General features: G+C 51.4%; 1 protein-coding gene across 3 annotated transcripts in view; it reads left to right on the top strand.

The window, feature by feature from the left end:
- The window catches only part of STEAP3 (STEAP3 metalloreductase), a 51,562-nt gene that overhangs the window by 12,418 nt on the left and 13,457 nt on the right, over positions 1-25,687 (top strand). For all 3 annotated transcript variants that reach the window (XM_042994270.1, XM_042994272.1, XM_042994271.1), the window contains exons 2-3: positions 18,154-18,653; positions 20,314-20,841. In XM_042994270.1, coding sequence (XP_042850204.1) covers positions 18,162-18,653; positions 20,314-20,841 — 1,020 coding nt within the window. In that variant the 5' untranslated portion in view covers positions 18,154-18,161. The remainder of the gene's footprint in view (positions 1-18,153; positions 18,654-20,313; positions 20,842-25,687) is intronic.

Below are 25,687 nucleotides of genomic sequence, written 5' to 3'. Positions count from 1 at the left end.
ACTTATTGGTAACTATTTCTGGGTTGGTTTAGCACAGAACTGCGGCTCTAAGTAATCGAACCGGATTTTTCTAGAATAATTTTTAAAAATCTAGATGTTTGGAAAAAGCCCTATCAATTATTCATTCACTTCTACTTTGCAAAGCGGTATGGCGAGAAACCTCTTTTTCCTGTCAGCCTAAACTTGCACGTAGATATATTTGTGTGTGGATGGGCCTGTGTGTGTGTGTGTGTGTCTGCCCAAGCTCTTTGTATTCTCTTTTGTAGGAATTCTCAGTCTTTCTTTTAAAAATATAATGATTTTTTTATAATGTCGAAATAACGATTCCAGGCAGTAGTGCAAGAAATACAACAGTAAAATGTTTGTAAGAGTCCATCAGCAAGGAAAAATGCCCACAGAGAAAATAGAAATGTACCAATTAAGACGTGTGCGGCTCTAACCCAGCTTTTAAACCCGGATTTGAGACTGGCCTCCTCTGTCCTGTCCCCACTGAAGTCAGCTGTGAGGGGTCTGGGGTGAGTGCCTGGACCCAGGTGGAGCCTCCTTCTTGCCTCTCAGACCCCTCAGGGAGAGGGAGACGGAGGGCCTGGGACCCGTGCTGTGGTGGTTTGGAATCCAGGATAGAGGGCAGCCCCGGATTTGCAGAAACAGCTGAGAATGAGAGGCTGGAAAGTGTGAGTCTGGGCAGCCCAGCAGGGCAGACGGAAAGGCGGGAGGAAGGGAGCAGACCACCCCAGAGCCCCATGCAGACCAGGTGACTGGCTATTATTCATGCCCCAGCACGAGCTGGCCGCCCTCACCACCCAGGAGGCAGCTTGAATGCAGGGACCCAATGGGACTCAGGCAAGAGCCAACTCTGGGACCTTAAGGAAGTCTTAACTGGACCTCAGTTTTCTCATCTGCAAAATGGAAGTGATGATAGCCTTCGCAGGCCAGACCCCAAGGGTGCAAGTCCACTGTCAGGATCTCTCTGCACTGTGAGTCCGGCCACACCTCCCAATGTCTGCTGTTCATTTGACGCCTGATTATTGCAAATGTGCCACGTGCTAGGCTCTTGCTAGGTGCTGGGCTGTGTCTGTCCCACTGCCCCTGTAAGGGAGGGTGGACCTCACAGCCCTGGGGAGGCCCGGAATTTCTACACGATGTGACTTTAGGGGCAATCATGTGGAGGGAAGAGGGAACTAGAAGACTTCCTTTAAGCTGCTTCTATTTGCATAGCAAGTATTGCATAACAATAGATTGTTATTTCAGATTCATAAAATGGGAAAGGTTTTACAGAAGCTGTTGTTCATTTCACCGGACTGGGAATTTCAATATGAATTATATTAGTTTTACTATCAACATTTTTTGTCATTTTTTTTTATTTTTTTAAATTTGTATCCAAATTAGTTAGCATCTAGTGCAACAATGATTTCAGGAGTAGATTCCTTAGTGCCCCTTCCCCATTTAGCCCATCCCCCCTCCCACACCTCTGTTTGTTCTCCATATTTAAGAGTCTCTTCTGTTTTGTCCCTCTCCTTGTTTTTATATTATTTTTGTTTCCCTTCCCTTATGTTCATCTGTTCTGTCTCTTAAAGCCCTCATGTGAGTGAAGTCATATGATTTTTGTCTTTCTCTGACTCATTTCACTCAGCATAATACCCTCCAGTTCCATCCACGTCGTTGCAAATGGCAAGATTTCATTCTTTTTGATTGCCGAGTAATACGCCAGTGTGTGTGTGTGTGTGTGTGTGTGTGTGTGTACTACATCTTCTTTATCCATTCATCCACTGAGGGACATTTGGGCTCTTTCCATACTTTGGCTCTTATCGATAGTGCTGCTATAAACATGGGGGTGTATGTACCCTTTTGAAACAATACGCCTGTATCCCTTGGATAAATGCCTAGTAGTGCAATTGCTGGGTCGTAGGATAGTTCTATTTTTAGTTTTTTGAGGAACCTCCATACTGTTTTCCAGAGTGGCTGCACCAGCTTGCATTCCCATCGTTTTACTTATCAACATTAGCACATGGGGAGGGGTGATCAGGGACCCCATCACCCTCTACTCCTAAGGGAAATTACCCACCATTGTATCTGCCAGACCTTGAATTTTGTCATTTGGAGGGAAGGGGCTTTCCAGGCAAAAAGATTAAATCTGGGCCTCACCTGCCCCTGGACACCCCTGCCTCATGCAGACTGGGCAGACCATTCCAAATGGTTGTTCCCTGCTGGGTCAGAAGCCCAGAGGCTCTGGAACCACTGACCCAGCATCCCTGAAGCCCTCTTTCATGGGTACCCACGTACCAGGCTGTTCCCCGCTCTGGCTCACATCTGGTGTTTGGTTTTCCACTTTGGCCAGAGCTGTGTGAGTCTCGTTGGGTTTAAACCCCTCTGTGCATAATAAGTCTTCTGTGTGATTAAGTTTATCAAAGAGTGAAATGCCTTGCCAGGTCTGACAACCTGATCAGGCTGTGGTAGGGATTAGAAATTATGGTAGTATTTAATCACCCCGGGGTATGGGAGGGCCCGCTAGGTTCTGAGAATGGCCAGGACTCCTAAATACACTCTGCCCTCAGGCACAGAAACTAGCGGTGAAGTCATTCAAGCTGCAGACATTAACTGAGCACCTAGTCGGTGCCAGTCCCCAGTCTAGGTGCTAGAGACACAGAAACGAGTAAGAAGTGACCCTATTGTAGTGGGGTGACAGTGCCAGATACAAAGTGTGTCCCAGAATGCAAGATCCCCTAGGATCCGGGAGGAAGCCGGGACGTCTCCCAGGGCTGCCTGGACCAGCTTTTTGAGCTCTCAGGGATTCTTGGCGAAGTCAGAGGTCTGCCTGGAGCCAGCCCATGGTGGGGGGAGAGGTGGGGGGAGTAATTGCATGACCCGCCCCACACAGAGCATTTGGAGAGCGGAGGCTGACTTCCAGTGCCCTTAGGAGCCCAGAGAAAGATGCTACTGGAAGTCAGGGCCTCTCAGAAGCTTCTTTGAAAAAGTGGCCCATCAGCTGGGGAAGCTTGCATCCCCAACCAAGCTCAGGAACCAGGCCAGGGAGGCAGGCTGAGCTCCTTGGCAGAAGCCCCTGGAGCTGCCCTTATTTGTCTTGGCTGCTTCTGCCCCTTTCCCTGCCTCCACACCTCCTTCTGCCCAGTAATCGGGGGCTCCGATCTCTAATTCTGCCAACCCACACAATGGCGAGGGGAGGGGGTTGGGGCGGCCACAGACCACAAGGGACCCCTCTGGCCCCAGGGATTGCAGCTCCAGGTGTCCCTGGAAAGCAAGAAGCCACCCAACCCCAGACGCTGAGGCTTGCAGATTCAGCAGCCGCCGCCTGATAGCCTCCAGCCTGGCTGGATTAACCAGCCCTCAGGGAGCTGGCTGCCCCCGAATGCCAGCGCCCTGACCTCACTGGGCAGAGATAAGCCACTCCCTGGCTCCCCCAGTGCCTGGGCATGCCCTCATGAAAGCACTTTTCTCCTCACCGTAGGATGTAGCTGGCTTTTCCCCTAATTGCCCCAAGAGGCTAGACCATCTTCTGGCCTCCTGCCAGAACACCTCATGGGTACATAGTAGGTATTCAGGGAATAACAAACCATTTGCAGACTAGGATTGGTAGGACCATTGCATAAAACTGCACAGGATGTGCACTGCACAACTGTAGAGGTTACTGTTTACGGGGATTACAACGTTGGTGGTGCCCCCCGGGGGTCGTGTAGCATGGGAACCTAAGGGCTTACCATTTTCCCTGCGTCACGACCCTGGCCTTGGTGCTGACCGTGGGGACTTCCCCCTTCCCCCTGCCAACCAGCGCTGACCACCTTCCTGCCTATGTGCTGGCAGCGGGTGGTAATGAACCGGTCCAGTGAACACTTCTTCCTAGCCCACCTGTCAAATTGTGGTAGTGGACGAGCCCTGGGTATGAAGTCAGGCCACCTGAGTTCTTGGCCATCCAGAAAACTCAGTCCTCCCGGAAGACGTCTCCAGTCAGGGTGCTGGGGGGCTCCTGGGCCGCCCAGGATCTGTGTAGTTGCCCAGTGGTACCCCTCTCTTCTCCCTCAGCCCGCAATGGGCCTGATGACCCACGTGCGGGAGGGGAGAGGCCCTGAGAGCACCTTGTGGAGAGTCTGCCCCACTGACTCTGGGAGCAATGTTGCCACGGCCCTGATCCCCTTTCCGCTGGAAGGACCCAGCTCTGGGCGGGTCAGGGGATTGGAGCACATGCACCTGCCTCCCATGGCTGAGAGGAGCATGGGGAGAGAGCACTGATACCAGGGGTCCCAGGGGACAGGGAGGACTTAGGGGAGGAGGCAGGCTAAGGGCTGAGCCTGACTTTAACAACCCAGGAAAAAAGTCACATCTGGAGTGGTTCACCCCTTGCGCAGCCCCTGTTATGCTCATCTTCTGAAGTGGTCTTCAAAGTGTGGTCCTGGGAGCCTCCGCAGCAGAAATTCTGGGGATGGAGCCCAGCAGTATGTTTTGTGTTGTTTTTTAATTTTTTTAATGTTTTATTATTTATTTTTGAAAGTGAGAGAGATAGAACACGAGTGCAGAAGGGACAGAGAGAGAGAGAGGGAGACACAGAATCCGAGGCAGGCTCCAGGCTCCTAGCTGTCAGCAACAGAGCCAGATGCGGGGCTCGAACTCACCAACCTTAGAGATCGTGACCTGAGCCGAAGTCGGACGCTCAACCGACTGAGCCCCCGCCAGGCGCCCCTCCCAGCGGTTTGTTTTAACAAGCACTCCAGATGACCCAGGTGCAGCTCGGGTGTGACCTCATTTGTGCCTGGCCCTGGGCTAATTGCTGGGGTTACAAAAGTGAGTCTGACTCCATTCCCAACCCTGAGGAGCTGAGAGCCCGGGGAGAAGAGAGACGGGAAAGAGAGCAATACCGTCAGTGGGAAAGGGCTACTCTCAGGGGTGTGGAGGCAGAGAGGCAGCTTGTGCAGGTTTGATCCAGGAGCTGGGGATCCTGGTGAGGGAGGGTGGCTTAGGAACACCAGTGGCACAAGGACCGTTCCTTGCAGGGAGCTGGATGTTGGACTAGCGGTCCCCAGAGAGCTCAAGGGGCCAGTCCCAAACCACACTGGTGCCTCACTCCTGACCGCCAACCTCTCTCTGCTGCCCCCCTGTCCGTGTTCTGCTGCCCACTCTTCTTCCACTCCCTGAGCCCCAAAGAGCAGCCAGTCTCTCCCTGCAGTTGCCTTGGTGCGAAATGTGTGCACAACCTCCAGACCGTCGTCTCAGGGCACATTTTTAGAAAATTACAGAGTAAATGTTTCCATTCAGCAGAGAACGCCACGTATTGATTTAGGTGCGTCTATTTCTGCTTGACACAGACAAAAGGTTTTTAAAAATCCTAGGTAGAGAGGAACAAAATGAAGAGTGACTGAATTTAACAGGCTCACGTTGTGGCACTTCGCTTGTCCCCCATGATCTTTACTACAACTCATTCAAGTGGGTAACGTGCAGATGAGGAAACTGAGGCTCAGGTAACGGGACTCGTCGAGGCCGCCTAGCTAATCAGTGGTAGGGGCTGAAATATGACCCCAGCCGCCTCCAAGCCTGTGTTCTTGCTGGCCTACCTTGCAGTTTACTACGGTGACTGATTCTGAGTAAATCGGGAACACCCAGATGTTTCCCTGAACCGACGATCTAATGGCTGCACTCAGGGGAGCCAGCCTAGCCTGGCTGGACAAGCTCCCAGTGACCACGATGGCTCTCGGGGGCTGATCCTCTGCCTAATTAAGGAGGTGATGAGTCTGGGGGAACGGATGAGACCTCGCGCTAGGAGATTAGCAGCTCTGTGCTAGTTTCCAGCTGTGTGCCCTTCTATAAACCCTCTGTCGTTTGGCAGAGTAGCAGGGGATGCTTCCCTGCCCCTCTCATTGAAGCACGTCTGCCTTGCTTGTTGACCCATCCTGGGGGCCAGAAGGCTGGGCCTCGTACCTCGGCACCCTCCTTGCACGCCACGCACTGTGACCCTGACTGGCCGTCTGCTTGCAGGGCACGGAGTGCAGAGAACCAGCTGCGTGAGCGGAAGCCACTCGGAAGCTAAGTGGACTAGCCCATGGTGCCATCTCCCCCACAACAATAATTAATAGTGCTGACTACATAAGCCTCACTTTTCTAGAGGCCGTGGGGCTTAGGAACTCAGATATGTGGGAAACAACTAGGGAATAACTTAGAGCCACCGATGCCAATGTCACAGAATCCACGCATTGAGTTCATGAGAAGCTCTTGGACTCTCACCCAAGGCAAGTGTACCCTTGGTTCACGCACCTCAGTAACAGGCTGTGCTATCTCCATTTCTTTTTTGTGTGTATGTATTTTAAAGTTAGTTATTTTGAGAGAGAGGGAGACAGAATCCCAAGCAGGAACCACACTGTCAGCGCAAAGCCTGGGGTGGGGCTCGAACCCACAAACCTCGAGATTGTGGCCTGAGTTGAAACCAAGAGTCAGACGCTCAACTGACCAAGCCACCCAGGTGCCCCTCAATTTCTCTCTCTCTTTTTTTTTTATAACAATGTTATTGAGCTATAATTCACATAGCATACAACTCACCCATTTAAAGTATACAACCCAGTGGTTTTTGATATATTCTCAGAGCTGTATAACTTTCGCCACCATCCATTTTAGAATAGTTGCATCACTGGGGCGCCTGGGTGGCTCAGTTGGTTAATCTGCTCTTGATTTCAGCTCAGATCATGATCTCCCGATTCGTTGAGTTTGAGCTCCGCATTTGGCTCCACGCTGACCATGCAAAGCCTGCCTGGGATTCTCTCTCTCTGCCCCTCTCCTGGTTCTCTCTCTCTCTCTCAAGTATAAATAAATAAATTTTAAAAAGAGAATAGTTTCAGGGCACCTGTGTGGCTCAGTCGGTTAAGCGTCCGACTTCGGCTCACGTCATGATCTCGCGGTTTGTGAGTTCAAGCCCTGCGTGGGGCTCTGTGCTGACAGCTCAGAGCCTGGAGCCTGCTTCGAATTCTGTGTCTCCCTCTCTCTCTGCCCCTCTCCCCTCACGCTGTGTCTCTGTCTCTCAAAAATGAATAAATGTTAAAAAAAAAAAATAGAATAGTTTTATCACTTGAAAAAGAAACCCGGTACCAATGAGCAGTCACTTAACATTCCTCCCACCCCCCACCCCAGCCCTTTTCCTGGCAACCATTAATCTACTTTCTGTCTTTATGGACTTGCCCAGTCTAGACATTTCACATAAGTGGAGAGTCATACGAGCGGCCTTTTTGTGACTGGCTTCTTTCATTTAACATAGCGTTTCCAAGATCCAGCGTGTTGTACCCTGTATCAGGACTTCACTGCTTTTTGTTGCTGAATAATACTCCATCGTGTGGATAGAGTACGTTTTATTTATCCTGCCACCAGTTGATGGACGTTGGGTTGTTTCAACATTTGGGGTATTGTGAGTACCAGGAATCTTGGCGTACACATTTTTGTGGGTTTTCAGTTCTCCTGGGTATACACCTGGGAGTGGAATCGCATCCACATTTTATATTCTTGTTACGTCAACACTGGAGGTGGTTTCTAGAACTTCGAGATCCTCACCAACGCTTACTCTCTCCGTCTTGTTTTTTGACTAAGCCGTCTGGGTGGGTGTGTGGTGGCGTCTCGTGGTTTTTTTGTTTGTTTGTTTTCTATTTTTTTTTTTTAATTTTTTTTTTAACGTTTTTATTTATTTTTGAGACAGAGACAGAGCATGAACAGGGGAGGGTCAGAGAGAGGGAGACACAGAATCTGAAACAGGCTCCAGGCTCTGAGCTGTCAACACAGAGCCCGACGCGGGGCTCGAACTCACGGACCGCGAGATCGTGACCTGAGCCGAAGTCGGCCGCTTAACCGACTGAGCCACCCAGGCGCCCCTGTTTGTTTGTTTTTTAATGTTTGTTTATTTTTGAGAGAGAAAGAGCGCAAGCAGGGGAGGGGCAGAAAGAGAGGGAGACACAGAATCCGAAGCAGGCTCCAGGCTCTGAGCTGTCAGCACAGAGCCCGACGCGGGGCTCGAACCACAAGATCATGACCTGAGCCGAAGTCGGATGCTTAACCGACTGAGCCACCCAGGCGCCCCAAAGGGTTTTAATTTGTGTTTCCCTGGGAGCTAATGACGTTCAGCATCTTTTTGTGTTCCTCATGACGATTTGTCAGCACAAATGATAACATTTTAAATGTATTTAACTTATAAGTAAAAAGCGGTGATAGGAATGCATCCCAAATTTAATTTTACTGACCAGATAAAATTTAAACCAAGTTTGAAGATAACTGTGGGCCGCTTGAGGGCGAGAGCTGTGCCATAGTCCTCTCTCGTGCCCAGGGCCAGCCAGGGCCAGAAATGTTAGCTCAAGCTCACCTCTGCACAGGAAGGGGTGGAAGGCACCCCGCCTCCATCCAGCTGCAAGGGTGCCTCAGCCAGCCTCCCCACCCCCCACCACATCTGACGCCACCCTGACCCCTTTGTGGCCGTGGACTGCCCTAGCCACTTGAGCCTGAAAGGTTGGTTGCTGGCCACCCAGAAAAAGCTGTAGGGCTGGCTGCCCGCGCCATGACTGGCTACCATTAGTGACCTGCCTGACAGTGGGCAGGAGGGGGCAGGGGAGCCCGCATGGCTCCCAGCCACAAATACAGCCCAGTCATGACCTTGCTGGGAAGTGGGAGGAACCAGGCAAGCCTGGGCAAACACCCAGAGTGTTTGGGACCCGTAGTTTGTGCCAGTTCCCGCACAACTGAGCCTCAGTGCCCTTTTGTGTTTTGTCCTCAGCTCGGTCCGGGGGTGGGGGTGGGGGGCAGGTGGGCAGGCCTGTGTGCCACCTGGGGGGCCCCAGCCTGCCACCCCCACTCCAGCTGTAATTTGATCCCCTCCCTCCTCCCTCCTCCCTCCTCCCTCCTCCCTCCTCCCTCCTCCCTCCTCCCTCCTCCCTCCTCCAGATCTGTAAATAGAACAACCCAGGAGCCAGGGCCCAGCCAGGATTAGTCACTCACTCTCTTACCTTTGGGCCACATGGACAGGCAGCAGGGGCTGCGCTGGACCCCTGGGGCCTCTAGGCCTGCTGCCACCTGACCTCCCTTGGCCGGCCTTCACGCCAGCAGCAGACTTTGTGCTGGGCACCGGAAGGGCAGAGTGCCAAGAGGCGACCACGGCCCACGAAGCACCTCAGAGAACAGTCCATACACATGCCCACGTGCACACACGCACACGCGAGCACACGCATCGGCCAGAAAAGCTGACTCCGAGGGGCACCTGGGTGGCTCAGTCGGTTAAGGGTTTGACTTCGCCTCAGGTCACGACCTCAGGGGTTCGGGCGTTCAAGTCCTGCCTCGGGGGTCTGTGCTGTCAGCAGCCCCTCTCTCTGCCCCTCCCTCTCTCTCAAAAATTAATAAACACTGTAAAGAAGAAGAGAAAAGAAAAGCTGGCTCCCAGCCCTCACACATATTAACTCATCTTCACAGCATCCCTTGGAGAAAAGTATAGTTAGCACCCCCATTTAAAGGAGGGGGCCTGAGGCCCAAAGGCACCCTGCTAGGAAATGATGCAGGGTCCTGATGTGACCCCAGCACCATCAGAACTGTAGAGGAAGGAGCTGTCCTGGGATGAGAGGCTTCACAAGGCGGGGTGACAACCCCGCATTTTCCTGTCCCTGGGGACTGAATCTTGGTGGCAAGAAGCACTCAGGGGTGCCGTGTTTGGTTTCTATTTGGCCTATGACTGAAAGCAGGCCCCTTAGGACATGAAGTCTGAGGCCTTTAATAGGCCAAGATGTAGGCTGCGGGGCTGGGCGCGGCAGCTCGGTTAGAGAAGCCAACCTGAGAGGCTCCGTGACGCTCCGATGTCCCACGGCCAGTTCTGGGCACATCTGGGACCACCCTGAGTCCCCCTGTCCCGGCTTCCCTCCTGCTGCTCCTGGCCTCCCGGAAAGGAAGCAAATACCAAGTCAGGTTCTGGGCTGTGAGCCTCGAGCACCAGCCCCAAATAAGCCCTCCCCACCCGAGGATGCTAAATCTGGGGTTCAGTGTGGACAGGATTCAAAGACTAGGTGTCGCCGATTCTCCCCCGTTTGGGTTGGTTCCGTGTGCCGCGAGGCCGTAGAAACCATGTGGGGCTCCTCGGAGGCCAGCAGATGCCCTCCCTGGCTTCCATCTGGAAGTGGTGTCTGTTCCCGGGCTCCATCCGCTGGTCCTCTGTGTCCAGGCAGGCGTGGACACATCTCATGTGTCCCCTACCGCACACATGCACACGCACACGATTGTAAACACTCTGAGAGCGGGGACCGCGTCTTTCTCATCGTTTCTTCTCTGAAGGGCGTTCAGCACCTGGTAGTTACTCCAGCGATGGGAGGGAGGTGGGGAGAGAGCAAAGGGGACTCTTCTGTCCAGGAAGGACCTACCTGGGACCCTCCAAATTGCTAGCAGATGATCTGGAGTCTTCAGAATGGTTACCCACCCCCGCCCCATAAGGGCCAACCCCCCCCCCCCAGGGCTGGTGTCCCCAGGTGGCTGGTGCAGTGACTGGGGAAGGTCCCCGTGTATCTGACTGACACAGGGAACACGGGCGTCCCCGTGGAGCGGCTTACATTCACCTCCCCCATGCTGGCCCTGGAGCCTGACCCGCCAGGTTGTCCCGATTCTCCCCCTTTGCCCAGGGCCGCAGAGGTTTTGGCAGGGTCTTCTCAGTCCTTCCTTTGCCTCGCCCCTGCTGCTGGTGCAGTGCCGGCACCGGAATTTGCTTATGACTACTGACCAACACTCACCGAGTGCCAGCTGTTCTAAGTGCCTTATGTATATTGACTTACTTATTCCCACAACCTCCCCTTAAGGCAGGTGCTGTGATTCTCTCCCTTGTGCAGCTGGGGAGACCGAGGCACTCACAGGCCCAAGGCCACGGCTAGCGAGTGACAGAATTAGAACCAGGCAGAGTTGGGTGCCGAAGGTGGCCTTCAGCAGACATGCAACTCCGGGCCTGCTCTCCGGGGAGCATCAGGAGCCCCACTTGCATCCACAAAGGGCAGCACATCGCTGTTTGGAAAAATATCCTTGTTCCCAGAACCAGGCAGAAAACTCTCTCCGATTTTGCAGGGAGGGACCGTGCCCATCAGAGTGTGCAAATGAGTCCCACGTGAGCTGCAACGCATGTCCCCTTCGACCCCACCCCCTCTTCTCAGCCACAGCGTCCCAGCTCTGCCGCTCACTGGGGTAGCTCTGGGCGGGCCCTCTGTCTGGGCAGTAAGACTCTTGGGGAAGCTTAGCTGCAGAGGCCGACAGACCTGTGCTCCCTTCTACTTTCCCCGTTACCCTCTGTGCCGCCTGGAGCACGTTCCTCGACCTCTCTGAGCCTCAGTTCCCTCCTCTTCCAGTTGGGAATTCTAACCGCACCTACTTCCTGGGGTTCCGTGAGGCCTAGGTGACTGTCACCGTGGAAAGCCTTAGAGAAGTGTCCGGCACGTGGTAGATACCCCATAAATAGGAGTTGCTGCCGCCACCTTATCAAATGTCCTGGTCACAGTTTTCAAAGCCTTTTAAGATTGCATTATTTGCCATCTCAGAGCAGAGAGGGTGACCTGCATTTACAAAGGTCGAAGCTGGGGCCCAGAGAGGCACAAGGTCTTGTCCGAGGACACACAGCTAGTCCACGGTAGAGCCGAGGCACAGCCCCCTGGTCCCCCTGCCTCCCCCTTGCATGAGACCTTGAACCCACCATACACACACACACATGCCTCACCCAGGACACTGCTGTGGAAAATGGGAAGACGGGGTTAAAAGCCATCCCCACTGCTCCACTGGTTTGGCAGTGGCTCTCAGCCCTTGGCCCGAGGATTCGCATGGAACCACAGACCGGCGAAGCCTCTGAACTTCTGCTTAGAATCATGCTCTTACATACACAAAATAACATAGGGTTGCAAAGGAGACCAATTATAGTGAAACCCAGCTCCCAAAATATGTGTTTAAATGTGCAAAAGTACTATGCATGCTTCTTTATGAGTACACTAAATAACAACCTCTGGTGGCAGGTCTGATATTATGATGCTATTTTTTTCTCCCACCCCTATTGAGGTATGATGGACAAAACTGTATATATTCAAGGTGTACAATGTGATGTTTTGCTATCCATAGATGCTGATGTGATTACCACAGTCAAGGTCATTAACATAGCCACCATTTTATATAATTAGCATTGTTTTGTGTGCATTGGGAACACTGGAGGGCCCCCTCAGCAAATTTCAAGTATATAATACCGCATATATACGGTATATACGTATATACAGTTATAGGACTATGGTATATGATCATATACAGTATATACATATATACAGTTATACGACTATACGTTAGTCACCATGTTAGACATTAGATCCCTCAAATTTGTTCATTTGATAACTGAGAATGAATGCCGTTTGACCCACAACTCCCCACTTCCCCACCTCCCAGCCTTTGGTGACCATTCTACTTTCTGCTGCTAAGTTTGGCCTTTTTGGATTCTACATATAAATGAGATCTTGCAGCATTTGTCCTTCTGTGTTGACTTACTTCAGGTAGCGTTAATGCCCTCCAGGCTCATCCATGTTGACACAAATGTCAGGGTTTCCTTCTTTGTTGAGGTTGAATAATATTCCATTGTGTATCTATACCATATTTCCTTTATCCATTCATCATCAGTGGACTCTTAGGTTGTTTCCGTATCTTGTCTACTGTTAATAGTGATGCCATAAACATGGGGTGCAGATATCTCTTTGAGATAGTGATTCTGTTTCCTTTGGATAAATACCCAGAAGATGGATTGCTGGATCATATAGTATTTCTATTTCTAATATTTTGAGGAGCCTCTATGCTGTTGTCTATAATAACTGCACCAATTTACGTTCCCACCAACAGTGCACAAGGGTTCCCTTCTCTGCACATCCTCATAAACATTGATTATCTTTTGACTTTTTGATAAGAGTCATTGTAACAGGTTTGAGGAGATATGTCATTGTGGTTTAGATTTACATTCCCTGATGATTAGTGATGTTGAACATCTTTTCCTATAGTCAGCCATCTTTAGAAAAATGTCTATTCAGGTTCTTTGCCCATTTTTTAATTGAATTATTTGTCGGGGGAGGTTGTCTTGTTTTGTTTACTATTTTTTTTAAATGATTATTTTTGAGAAAGAGAGAGAGAGTGCAAGCAGAGGAGGGGCGAGAGGGGGAGACACAGAATCCCAAGCAGGCTTCAGGCTCTAAGCAGTCAGCACAGAGCCCAATGGGGGGCTCGAACCGTGAGGTCATGTCCTGAGCCTAAGTCAGATGCTTAACCAACTGGGGCACCCAGGAGCCCCTGTTTTGTTTACTACTGAGTCGTATGAGTTCTTACATATTTTGGAAATTACTCCTATGTTGGATAGATGGTTTAGAAATATTTTATCCTATTCCATAGGTTGCCTTTTCATTTTGTTTCCTTTGCTGTGCAAAGGCTTTTTAGTTTGATGTCATCCCACTTATTTGTCTTTTGTTGCCTGTGCCTTTGGTATTAAGTCAAAAACCAAAACAAAATAAAATCATTGCTAAGACATATGTCAAGGAGCCTTTTCCCCATGTTTCCTTCTAGAAGTTATACAGTTCAGGTTTTACATCCTTTTTGAGTAAGTCCTTAATCCATTTTAGGTTGGTTTCTGTGTATGGTGTGAGGTAAGGGTCTAGTTTCATTCTTTTGCATGCGTATATCCAGTTTTCCTAGCACCATTTATTGAAGAGACTGTCCTTTCCCCATTGAGTATTCTTGGCACCTCAGTTGAAGATTAGTTGACCTTATATGCATGGGTTTATTTCTGGACTCTATTTCATTCCATTGATCTATGTGTCTTTTTATGCCAGTATTACACTGTTTTGATTGCTATAGCTTTGTAATGTAATTTGAAGTCAGGAAGTGTGATGCCACCAGCTTTGTCCTTCTTGCTCAAGATTGCTTTAGCTATTGGGGTCTTCTGCAGTTCCATACAAATCTTAGGATTGTTTTTCCTATATCTGTGAAAAATGCCATTGGAATTTTGATAGTGATTGCTTTAAGTCTATGGATCACTTTGGGTACTATGGACATTTTAACAACATTAATTCTTTCAATCCATGAACATAGGCTATCTTTCTGTTTATTTGTGTCTTGAATTTCTTTCGTCCTTGTTTCATAGTTTTCTATATACAGATCTTTCACCTTTTGATAAAATTTATTCCTAAGTATTTTATTCTTTTCGATGGTATTGTAAATGGAATTGTTTCCCTAATTTCTTTTTCAGCTAGCTCATTGTTAGCACTTAGAAACATAACTTGGGCGCCTGGTGGCTCAGTCGGTTAAGTGCCTGACTCAATTTCAGCCCAGGTCATGATCTCACCATTGGTGAGATCGAGCCGTGCTTCCAGCTTTGTGCTGACAGCATGGAGTCTGCTTGGGATTCTCTCTCCCTCTCTCTCTGGCCCTCCCCACTTGTCTCCCTCTCAAAATAAATAAATAAACTAATAAAAGAAACACAACTGATTTTTGTAAGTTGATTTTGTATCCAGCAGCTTTACAGATTTAGTTTCTTAGTTTTAACAGGATTTTTTTATGGAGTCTTTAGAGTTTTCTATATGTAGGATCATGTGATCTGCAAACAGAGACAAATTTTACTTCTTCCTTTCCAAAATGGATGCCTTTTCTGTCTTTTTCTTGCCTAACTTCTCTGGGTAAGATATCTCATACTATGTTAAATAGAAGTGGCAAGAGGGGCATCCTTCCTGTTCCTGATCTTAGAGGAAAAGCCTTCAGCTTCTCACTATTGAGTATGATGTTGGGTATGGGGTTGTCATATATAATTTTTATTATTTGGAGGTATACTCCTTCAATACCAATATTTTTGAGAGTTTTTATCATAAAAGGATGTTTACTTTTGTCAAATGCTTTTTTTCGCATCTATTGATATGACCACATGATTTTTATCCTTCATTCTGTTAATGGGTATCACATTTTATTTATTGGTTTGTGCATGTTGAACCATCTTTGCATCCCAGGAATGAATCTCATTTGATGGTGCTATAGGATCATCTTTTTTTTTTTTTTTTTTTTAATGTTTATTTATTTTTGAGACAGAGAGAGACAGAGCATGAACGGGGGAGGATCAGAGAGAGGGAGACACAGAATCTGAAACAGGCTCCAGGCTCTGAGCCATCAGCACAGAGCCCGACGCAGGGCTCAAACTCACAGATCGCGAGATCATGACCTGAGCCGAAGTCGGACGCTTAACCGACGGAGCCACCCAGGCGTCCCAAGTATAGGATCATCTTAACGTGCTGTTAAATTTAGTTGGGTAGTAGTTTGTCGAGGATTTTTTCGTCTGTGTTCATCAAGGATATCAGCCTGTAATTTTCTTTTCTTATAGTGTGCTTACCTGGCTTTGGTACCAGGGTAACACAAGCCTCATAAAATGAACCTAGAATAGTTGGAGAAGGGTAAGCATTAAATCTTGAAATACTTGGTGGAATTCACCAGGGAAGCCAGCCAGTCCTGGGCTTTTCTTTATTGGGTGATTTTTTTGTTTTGTTTTGTTTTGTTTTTCCACTGATTCAGTCACCTTACTCATTATTGGCTTGTTCAGACTTTCTATTTCTTCATGATTCAGTCTTAGTGAATTGTAAGTTTTTAGGAATGTATTCATTTCCTTTGGGTTGTCCGATTTGTTGTCATATAATTGTTCATAATATGGTCTCTTATGATCTTTGGTATTTCTGTGGTATCAGTTGCAATGTACCTTTCATTTTTTTATTTGGAGTCTTCTTTTTTCTTTTTTTTTCTTTTTCTTTATTTTTATTTTTATTTTTATTTTTATTTTTTGAGAGAGAGACAGAGTGCAAGTGGGAGAGGGGCAGAGAGAGAAGGAGACACAGGATCCGAAGCAGGCTCCAGGCTCTGAGCCGTCAGCACAGAGCCCGACACGGGGCTCGAACTCGGGAACCTCAAGATCACCCATGACCTGAGCCGAAGTCGGACACTCACCCGACTGAGCCACCCAGGCGCCCCTCTTATTTTTTCTTAGTGTAGCTAAAATTTGGTCAATTTTGTTTGTCTTTTGAAAAAAAAACCAGGTCTTAGTTTTGTTGATCTTTTCTATTTTTCTAGCCTCTATTTTATTTGTTTCTACTCTGAATTTTATTATTTATTTCTCCCTGCTAGAACTTTGGACTTTCTTACTCTTTTTCCAGTTCCTTGAGGTGTAAAGGTAGGTTGTTTGAGAACTTTCTTTTTTCATAAGGTGGCATCAAGCTACAAACATCCCTCTTAGAGCTGCTTTTGCTGCATCCCATAAGTTGGGTGTGCTGAGCTTCCATTTTAATTTGTTTCAAGATTTTTTGGATTTCCCTTTTGATTTCTTCTCATCGGTTGTTCAGGAGTTCATTGCTTCGTTTCCACTTTCTTGTGAATCTTCCAGTTTTCCAGTTACAGGCCATTGTGGGCAGAAAAGAAACAGGGGCGCCCAGGTGACTCCGTCGGTGGAGCGTCCGCCTTCGGCTCAGGTCACGATCTCACGGTTCACGGGTTCGAGCCCCGCGTCCAGCTCTGTGCTGACAGCTCGGAGCCTGGAGCCTGCTTGGGATTCCGTGTCTCTCTCTCTCTCTCTCTCTCTGCCCCTCCCTGCTCTCTCTCTCTCTCCCTCAAAAATAAGTAAACATTAAAAAAATACAGAAAAGATGCTTTATATGATTTAAATCTTCTTAAATTTGTAGGACTTGTTTTATGACTTAACATATGATCCATCCTGGAGGATATTCTGTGGATATATGAAGAAAACTTGTATTCTGTTGCTGTTGGATGGGACGCTCTGTGTGTGTCTGTTGGGTTTATTTGGTCTGAAGTATAGTTCAAGTCCAGTTTCTGTACTGATTTTCTGTCTGCATCCATTGTTGAAAGCAGGATAGCGCAGTCCCCTATCGTTATTGTATTGCCGTCTATTTCTCCCTTCACATCTGTTAATATTTGTTTTATATGTTTAGGAGCTCATAGGTACTATGATTTTAAGTTAGTGAAAAGCTTAAATAGTATTTGAAGAACTCTTTCACAATTAAACTTGGGATATGACACCGGCCAGTACTGGTGACAACCTCACAGGTCCTGCTAATACTATTGTGTTTTGCTATGAACATTCATACTTGAGGGAAATTGCAAATTTCAGTTAGAAGTCGGTGACAGGGGAAGCTTGGTGGCCCAGTCAGGTAAGCATCTGACTCTTAATTTTGGCTCGGGTCACCATCTCACGGTTCTTGGGACCGAGCCCCGCATTGGGTTCCACGCTGACACCACGGAGCCCGCTTGGAATTCTCTCTCCTGTCTCTCTCTCTGCCCCTCCCCTGCTCGCACACTCATGCTTTCTCTCACAGTAAATAAACTTAAAAAAAAAAAAAGTTGGTGACAATGACAGCAGAATGTTCCCTTATCCAAGTTTATTAGAAGCTTCTGGCCCAAGTCCGGTTTTCCCCCATGTTCTCTCATATGTCAGGCTCAGTAAAGGAGATCTCAGGGCCCCACTCACTGTCATGTCTCACTCCCGTTCTACCCTCTGAGAGCAGGATTTCAGTGTTCACTCATTCATTCAGCAAACATTGAGCACCATCTCTGTACCAGGCCGTGTGACCAATGGGGAGACCCAAAGTCAAATAAGATGAGGTCCCCCTGCCTTCAAGCTGCTCATCCTCTCCTCAAGGAAGAGCACAGAGGTGCCTTCCCAGAATGCAAAATGTAAACAAGCACAAGAACACATCGCCCTTCCTGGTAATCAGAGAACACCCAGCGGTGGTGAGATGGGGGTCCCTTCTGGGCGGTAATCGTCACACCCTCCTTTGAAAAGAAGGATGGCACTGTGTGGCACCCCTCATGGAAATTCTATACGCTTCTCTCGCAGCACGCTTGCAGATTTGTCCCAAGGAAACAGTTCAGGACGAAGGCCAAAGGGTGGAGGGCAGAGGTCTTCCCCTTTCTTCCTGAGTTTGGGCCCTCCCTGGGAAGGCGCTAGGTCTCACCCAGCTTGTCCCTCTGTGCTGGCACATGTTAACACTCCTGAAGGGCTGTTGGGGATTCTTTTCCCACCATGTGGTTACAGTGGACAAGAAAGAGGAAGGTGCTATGAAAGACGGTCATCGGAGCTCTCCGCTGATCAAGTTCTGTTTTTCTTTCCAGCCACCAAGATGTCAGGAGAGATGGACAAGCCGCTGATCAGCCGCCACCTGCTGGACAGTGATGGGAGCCTTGCTGAGGTCCCCAGTGAGGCCCCCAAGGTGGGGATCCTGGGCAGCGGAGACTTCGCCCGCTCCCTGGCCGCACGCCTGGTGAGCTCTGGCTTCAGTGTGGTGGTGGGAAGCCGCAACCCCAAACGCACGGCTGGGCTGTTCCCCTCGGCCGCACAAGTGACTTTCCAGGCAGATGCAGTGGAGTCCCCTGATGTCATCTTTGTGGCCATGTTCCGGGAGCACTACTCCTCACTGTGCGGTCTCAGTGACCAGCTGGCTGGCAAGATCCTCGTGGATGTGAGCAACCCCACAGAGCAGGAGCACCTTCGGCACCACGAGTCCAATGCTGAGTACCTGGCTTCCCTCTTCCCCACCTGCACGGTGGTCAAGGCCTTCAACGTCATCTCTGCCTGGACCCTGCAGTCCGGCCCGAGGGATGGGAACAGGCAGGTAGGTGCCAGGGGAATACCTACCATCATCACAGTAAATATAAGTGGCTAACATTTGTCGAGGGCCCTCGGTATGCCAGGCTCTTTACGCGCATTATCTCAGCCCGCCTCCCGTCGCTGCAAAGTTCCATTTTACAGAGCGGGAAACTGAGGCTCATGAATGTCAATTAACTTACTTACACCAAGTCCCACAGCTGGAGAGCTGGGTGTGAACCGAGTTCATATGGATCTGAAATCCATGTTCGTTCTTCTGTGACAATTTGATTTCCCAGTGGGCCAAGAGGAAGAGGTTGATGGCTTTCTTTTGACTACTTGGAGTCGAGGAGAGGAGAGACTTTGCTCTGAGAGTGGACTTAGGAAAGTAACACATTTATGTGCCAGGTTCTGAGGAAGCAGGCAAGTCCCAAACTTCAGCTCTTTGATTCCAAGAGCTTCCAAGAACTGAGTCGGTTTCTCAGAATTGTCAATAGTAGGTTTTGTCTAGAGGTGGAAAATGGCTCCAGGAAATGGCCAAAGCTGCATACAGTTCTTGGCAGGAGGGGCTTTTGTGAAGATGAGGTGGTTTTAAACGCCAAGAGGCCACCTCCATTTTCCTGGAGGAAGGATGTCTGGCTCTAGTGTGAGAACCTCTACCAATTTGTCCGGCTCAGATGCCTTCTCTGCCCAGCTCTGTGCCAGCCTGTGGGAGAGCCCACAGGTGTCTCTCTATCCCCGACTGAAGCACCCTACCTACAGCCTGCGTCATGGGACTCCCACGTGTGGATAGGCAAGGGACAGCGGGTGAGGGCTGGGTGGCAGGGCCTGCAGGGAACAGAACTGGGGTAGACTTCAAGGTCAGCTTTGGCTCGGTCCCGCTTCATGTTGTCAGGTTCAGGGAGCAGGGAGGACATTCCAGGCTGAGGGGACAACCTGCAAAGGTACAGAGGTGAGAAATGATGCTTCTGGACCGTAGTTTCCTCATCTGAAAAATGGGGACGTGCTAACCTACAGGCTTGAGGGCTGCCTGTGTAAAGCCTGGCCCATAGTAGGGGCTGAGGCAGTGTTGGTGGACCAGACCGACCATAATAGTGTCAGCAAGGCCACGGTGTTCAGAGATCTGAGGACGCTCATTAGCGCACATTTGCCCACGGGGAGCTCATGGTGGGAAGCCGTGGGCGACGAGGCTGGGGCTGGCTCGTGGGCTGGCTGAGGGCCACAGGGGGCCGAGGGACACCATCGAAGGGGACACTGTGGACCGAGAGATGCAGCTGCAACCACAGCTGCACGCTCTGGGCCACATGCAAAGCCCAAGTAGTGGGCGACCCCCAGAGCAGGCCACCGTTCTCAAAGCACCCGTTCCAGGGACCCCTGGAGGGCTGCCTAGGGGGGCACGGTGCTTGCAGTTGCTGATGGCAATGAACCGGACGAAATGCTCACTGTCAGGTGAGCCCTGGGTCCTCTCTTTACGTAGGGGGCGTGCTGGAGCAGGGGAGCTGGGAGGCTATAGGGGGCCGAGGAAAGACCCTGGCCCGGGAGTCAGAGACACCTTCTGTGGTTCCCTGGCCTTGGTTCCCTCAGCCGCTTAGTGAGGAGTTTGGCCGAGACGCTCTCGGAGGCCCCGGCCGCCCCCGGGGCCCGTGACCCGATCTGATCCCCTGCCCCCCGCCCCCGCCTCCCCACAGGTGCCCATGTGCAGCGACCAGCCGGAAGCCAAGCGTGTTGTCTCGGAGGTGGTACGGGCCATGGGCTTCATGCCCGTGGACATGGGGTCCCTGGCCTCGGCCCGGGAGGTGGAGGCCATGCCCCTGCGCCTCCTCCCGGGCTGGAAGGTGCCCGCCCTCCTGGCCCTGGGCCTCTTCACCTTCTTCTACGTCTACAACTTCATCCGCGACGTCCTGCAGCCCTACGTGCGGGACGGCAAGAGCAAGTTCTACAAGCTCCCCGTGTCCGTGGTCAACACGACGCTGCCATGCGTGGCCTACGTGCTGCTGTCGCTGGTGTACCTGCCCGGCGTGCTGGCGGCTGCCCTGCAGCTGCGCCGGGGCACCAAGTACCGCCGCTTCCCCGACTGGCTGGACCACTGGCTGCAGCACCGCAAGCAGCTGGGCCTCCTCAGCTTCCTCTGCGCCGCCCTGCACGCTCTCTACAGCTTCTGCCTGCCCCTGGGCCGCGTTAACCGCTACGAGGTGGTCAACCTCGCCATCAAACAGGTACGGCGCCCGCCAGCTGCCCTCGGCCGGTTCTGGCCCCGCCGCGCGATGCCGAGGGTCGGGGAGAGTCCCAAAGCCGGCGGCCACGGCGCCAGGCGGGGGAGGCTGAGGAGAAAAGCCAGGCAGGGAGTAGAGTGGAGCACAGCTGTAAAGGTGGGCAGGGGAGGCCTTGCCGAGAGGGGGGCGACGGGCGAGCAGAGACGAAAGGAGGGGGGAGTGGCCAGTGGCGGCTGGCCCAGGGGGTAGCGAGAACAGAGGCCCTCCCGTGGGCGAGCTTCCTGGCGCATTTGGGGAACCTGGGGGAAGCCCAGCGCAGCGGGGGGTGGGCCAGGCCTGAGATGTTGAAGCCAGACCAGGGAGGCCCCGAAGGCCAAGGAGGGGCTTTGGCCTTAGACTCTGGGTGAAACCGGGAGCCGACGAGGGGTTCTGGGTAGGGGAGGTGATCTGCCTGACGTTTTACCTGTCTCACTCACGGCCTGTTGTCCATGCGGCACGGAGAACCACTCTTGTAGAGGGGGTCAAAGGCAGGTGCCGAGAGACCCGTCGGGAGGCTGCACGGGAACCCAGACGGGAGTCCATAGGGGCTTGGAGTGGGGTGGGAGCAGCCGGGGGCACGAAAGTACTGAAAGCATATTTTGAAGCCAGAGTACACAGAGTTTGGAAGCCTGTCGGTTTCAGGGTATGTGGGGTGGTCAGGGATGACTCCGAGGTTTTAGCCAGAGCATCTGGACTGATGCAGTTGCCAGTCAGCGGAGGTGAGGAAGGCTGCAGGAGCAAGGTGTTTTGGGGGGAGGGAGGGGCGTGCTCAATTTCATTCATTTAGGAAACCCACGTGGTGCTTTTTTGCCAGAAGGATTCCCCCGGCATCCTTGGAGGGGCCCTCAGGCCAAGCCGGGTAGCAACACAGGCAGGGTCAGCTGGCACCTGTACCCACAGAAAAGGGCCCCCTGCTGCTCCCTCCTGGTTTACAAGCTCACAGGGCCTGGTTCTGAGTTCCAAGCTCAGGTCTATAAAGCAATACCGCTTTTCTTTATTTTCCCCCATCTGCTTGATTCGACCTCCAGTCCCCCGCCCCCAGCCAGGGACACGGGTTCCTTCCCACCGTAGGCCACTCGTCACTCAACGGAGTTTGGCCCGAGTGCCGGGGAGATACTTTTCATCCACCTTTCCTTCAGCCCAGGTGGCCCCTGAAGTTTCTGTTGCTGCTTGGGACGCAGGGATCTTACCAGGGCCGGGCCCTTCCCTGCCATGCGGCCACCTCCCCAGAGCAGGAGCTGGAGGCAAGGCTGGGCCGCTTCCAGAGAACCACAGATCCCAGCTTTATTCCTCTGGGGGCCCCTGCTTCCCTGCTGGCAGCTTCTCAGATGCCATGGTTCTTCCCCACCCACAGACACCTGGCATCATTGTGCCTGTGGGCTTAGGCTTTCCTAAGGGAAAGGAAGAACCCCAGATTTCAGGCAGAGAAGCAATACACCCACTAGAAATGAGAAAAAGGGAAAAAAACAATAGTCACAAACCCTTAAGAAGAGCGTGCTATGTTCCAGGTACCATTCTAAGCGCTTTACGTACCGTGAATTCATTTAACCCTTATTCCTGTAAGGCAGGGGCTATATACTACCCTTATTTTATGGATAGGAAAATGAGGCACAGAGAGGTTATGTAGCTTGACAGAGTCACACAGCCTGGGATTCAGATCCGGCCATTCTGCGGACCCATGCTCATACCCTTCCTGCTTCCTGTGGGGAAAATAAATCCGAATTCACAGTTGAGCAAATGATTTCAGAACTCAGGTCATTCATTCATTCCCTGAGCACCGGCTCTACCAGGCCCTGGGGCCCCAGAAGGGAGTAAGACAGTCTGGTCCCTTGCCATAGCTGACATGGGGTGGCGTGGAGGCCTGAAGGCCGGAGTCCTAAACTCTTTGGCCCCCAGCATCACTCATTAGCACAAAGACTTTGACCTTCAGCAAGTCACAGTCCCTCTTTTGTCCTCAAGGCCCTCATGTCGTGAGGCCCCTCCCAGTGCTAATGTTTTTGATGCTCTTTGATGAGATTTTCTTCTAAAACGAGCCAGCCTGCTCGGCAGGATGCTCTGCACGGCTCCTCGGGGACTGGCACCGTGTTTGCTGCCCGCAACGGGCGGCAGGTGCTTCAAGCAGTGGGTGGAGAAGAAGGTGATGCCTCCTCCCTCCTAGAGCCCCGGGTAAACCCCTGTGCCCGCTGTACCCCCGTCCACCCTCTGATTGCCACTCTAAATTCTCTGCCCCGCCAAGGCTCCGCTTGATATTACGTTAACCCAGTTTTGCCACCATGCAAATACCAGAGTGCAGAGGGGCACGTGCAAGGTAATTTTCCCGAGGTCCACAGCCCTGTAGGGCTGCAGGTCCCCGACAGAGGTTGCCAGGCAACCATCACTCCCATAGGACACGATCACTTGGAGACGGTGAAGGCCTGTCATGCAAAGGGGCTTTACATTGTCCTACAGAGTTCTGGAGGGCAGAGCCAGGGCTGGCAGAGTATGTTGGGGAGGGGGGGGGGGGGTTAGATGGAGGTGAGGGGTTGACACAGAGCAGCCCGGAAGTGGTGGGTCTCCTGAACCTGGGGTTGTTGGAGTAGAGGCTGGATAGTCTGTGGGTCAGCCACACCCCCGGGCTCTGAGATGGAGGGCTGAGGGCTGAGGCTGTTCTGCCTCTTGCCTGTTCTTGCCAGGCTCTTGCCTGATCTGTGGCTTTTCCAGCCTGTCCTCAGGGGCCATCCTCTCGGGGCCTCCAGGCAGGCAGGCGGTCACCACCTCAGCTGCCCTACTGGGCCACTGGAGAAAGGGACCACATTAGCCGGGACACGGGAGACTCTGCAGGGGTCCCTTCCATCCCCGGAGTCTGCAGATTTGGAAGCAGAGCTACATCCCAGCTGTAGAGAAAGCCCCCGAGACCGTGTTTGTGGAAAGTAGTATCACCTAATAATTAATATTTGCGTAGCGCTTTCTGATTTGCTTGTGTGGTTCCCTAGAAGTGCGTTTCAAGATCAAAATCGAGATCAGAGGAAATGTTTAACCCACACAACTGTTTTCTTCTTCCCCTCGCCCCAAACCTAGTCCAGGCTGTTAGAGAGTCTAAAATTTGCGTCTTAGCTGTGTCCCTGCTGAAAAGCGCTCAATGGTCCTGCACTGTCCTTGGGATAATGATAGACTCCTCACAGCACAGCTGTGCTCTCTCCCCGCTGCTCCTGTGACACTCAGGTCCCATGTTGTCCTCCGAGTGGGCAGAGCTCATTCCTCCTGGCCCAGACTCCCCACCCTGGGACACCTCGACAGTCTGACGAACTTTTATTCCTTTATTTATTTATTTATTTTTTTAATGTTTCTCTGTTTTTTGAGAGAGAGAGAGAGAGAGAGAGACAGAGCATGAGCTGGGGAGGGGCAGAGAGCGAGGGAGACACAGAATCCGAAGCAGGCTTCAGGCTCCGAGCTGTCAGCACAGAGCCCGATGCGGGGCTCAAACTCACAAACTGTGAGATCATCACCTGAGCCGAAGTCAGACAGACACTCAACCGACTGAGCCACCCAGGCGCTCCTTTTATTCTTCCTTTATTTTTTTTTAAATGTTTTTATTTATTTTTGAGAGAGAGAGAGACAGAGCATGAGCAGGGGAGGGACAGAGAGAGAGGGAGACACAGAATCCGAGGCAGGCTCCAGGCTCCAAGCTGTCAGTACAGAGCCCGACGCGGGGCTCGAACTCACAGACTGCGAGATCATGACCTGAGCTGAAGTCGGACACCCAACCGACTGAGCCACCCAGGCGCCCCCCTTTTATTCTTCCTTTAACACCCAACCTCTGTTAAGCTCCCCCTGCCTGCCTGTCTCACCCACACCCACCTTTGTAATCTGTTGTATTTCGTCCACACTTCTAGGGTTATTATCATGCACTCCTTTGTAATCACTCATTTACAGGTCTGTCTTCTGCCCCCACTCAGTTCCACGACTGGGTCTTCCACCCCTTGAGGTCCACGGTTCCTAACACAGATTCCCGGTGCATGTCTGTGCCACTATGAAGCCAATACTAGGCATCTCTTAGGAGGAGGACACATTGAGTGTAGGTAGGTCAAGAAGTAATGTAACTGCCTCGCTGCCATTAAAAGCAACAGCACAGCCATTTATTTTACTAATCACCTACTGTGCGTCAGTCACAGGCTACTCATTTCACAAACATCATCCTTTTTTCCCCTGCAATAGACAAAGTGAGAGACAGCGGTGCGATTAGCCAGGAAGAGACTGCCGAGGGTCTCGTGACTGCCCCCTAGTGGCAGCATCGGCAGGAACGCCAGCCTTGAGATCGAAGCCATTCTCCCACTGCCAAAGGCTGCCTTTCACACCCTGCCTCCCCCTTCTCTGAGTTTGGCTGGTGGTCAGCACCACCCTCTTCCCACCCACCGCCCACCCTTGGGACGTGGAGAGGGACTTCAGCCACAGCCTCACTGGTCCTCCTGCCCCTGGGTCCTTCAGGATCTAGCCTTCAACACGCAGGGAAAGGAATCCCCACGTGTGAACGCCACCATTCCATCCCTTGCTGGCAAGCACTACCCTGGTCATTCTCAAGGTGGCCAACTGGGTTAGCAGTAAACGTGGGAGAATTACCAGGGGAATGAGGAGCTGTCGAATCTATATTCCAGGCAGTCGTGTGTGACACTGGTCACTGGGGAGCCCACCAGATACAGCACAGTGGCCCAGGAGGTTGGTTAAGAATCCCACAGGCTAGGGGGCGCCCGGGTGGCTCAGTCGGTTAAGCGTCTGGCTTCGGCTCAGGTCGTGATCTCGCGGTTCGCAAGTTCGAGCCCCGCGTCGGGCTCTT

Source organism: Panthera tigris, chromosome C1 (assembly GCF_018350195.1).
Source record: "Panthera tigris isolate Pti1 chromosome C1, P.tigris_Pti1_mat1.1, whole genome shotgun sequence".
NCBI lineage: Eukaryota > Metazoa > Chordata > Mammalia > Carnivora > Felidae > Panthera > Panthera tigris.
Note: the sequence above shows the minus strand (reverse complement) of the source record. Positions and strands in the feature narration are given on the sequence as shown.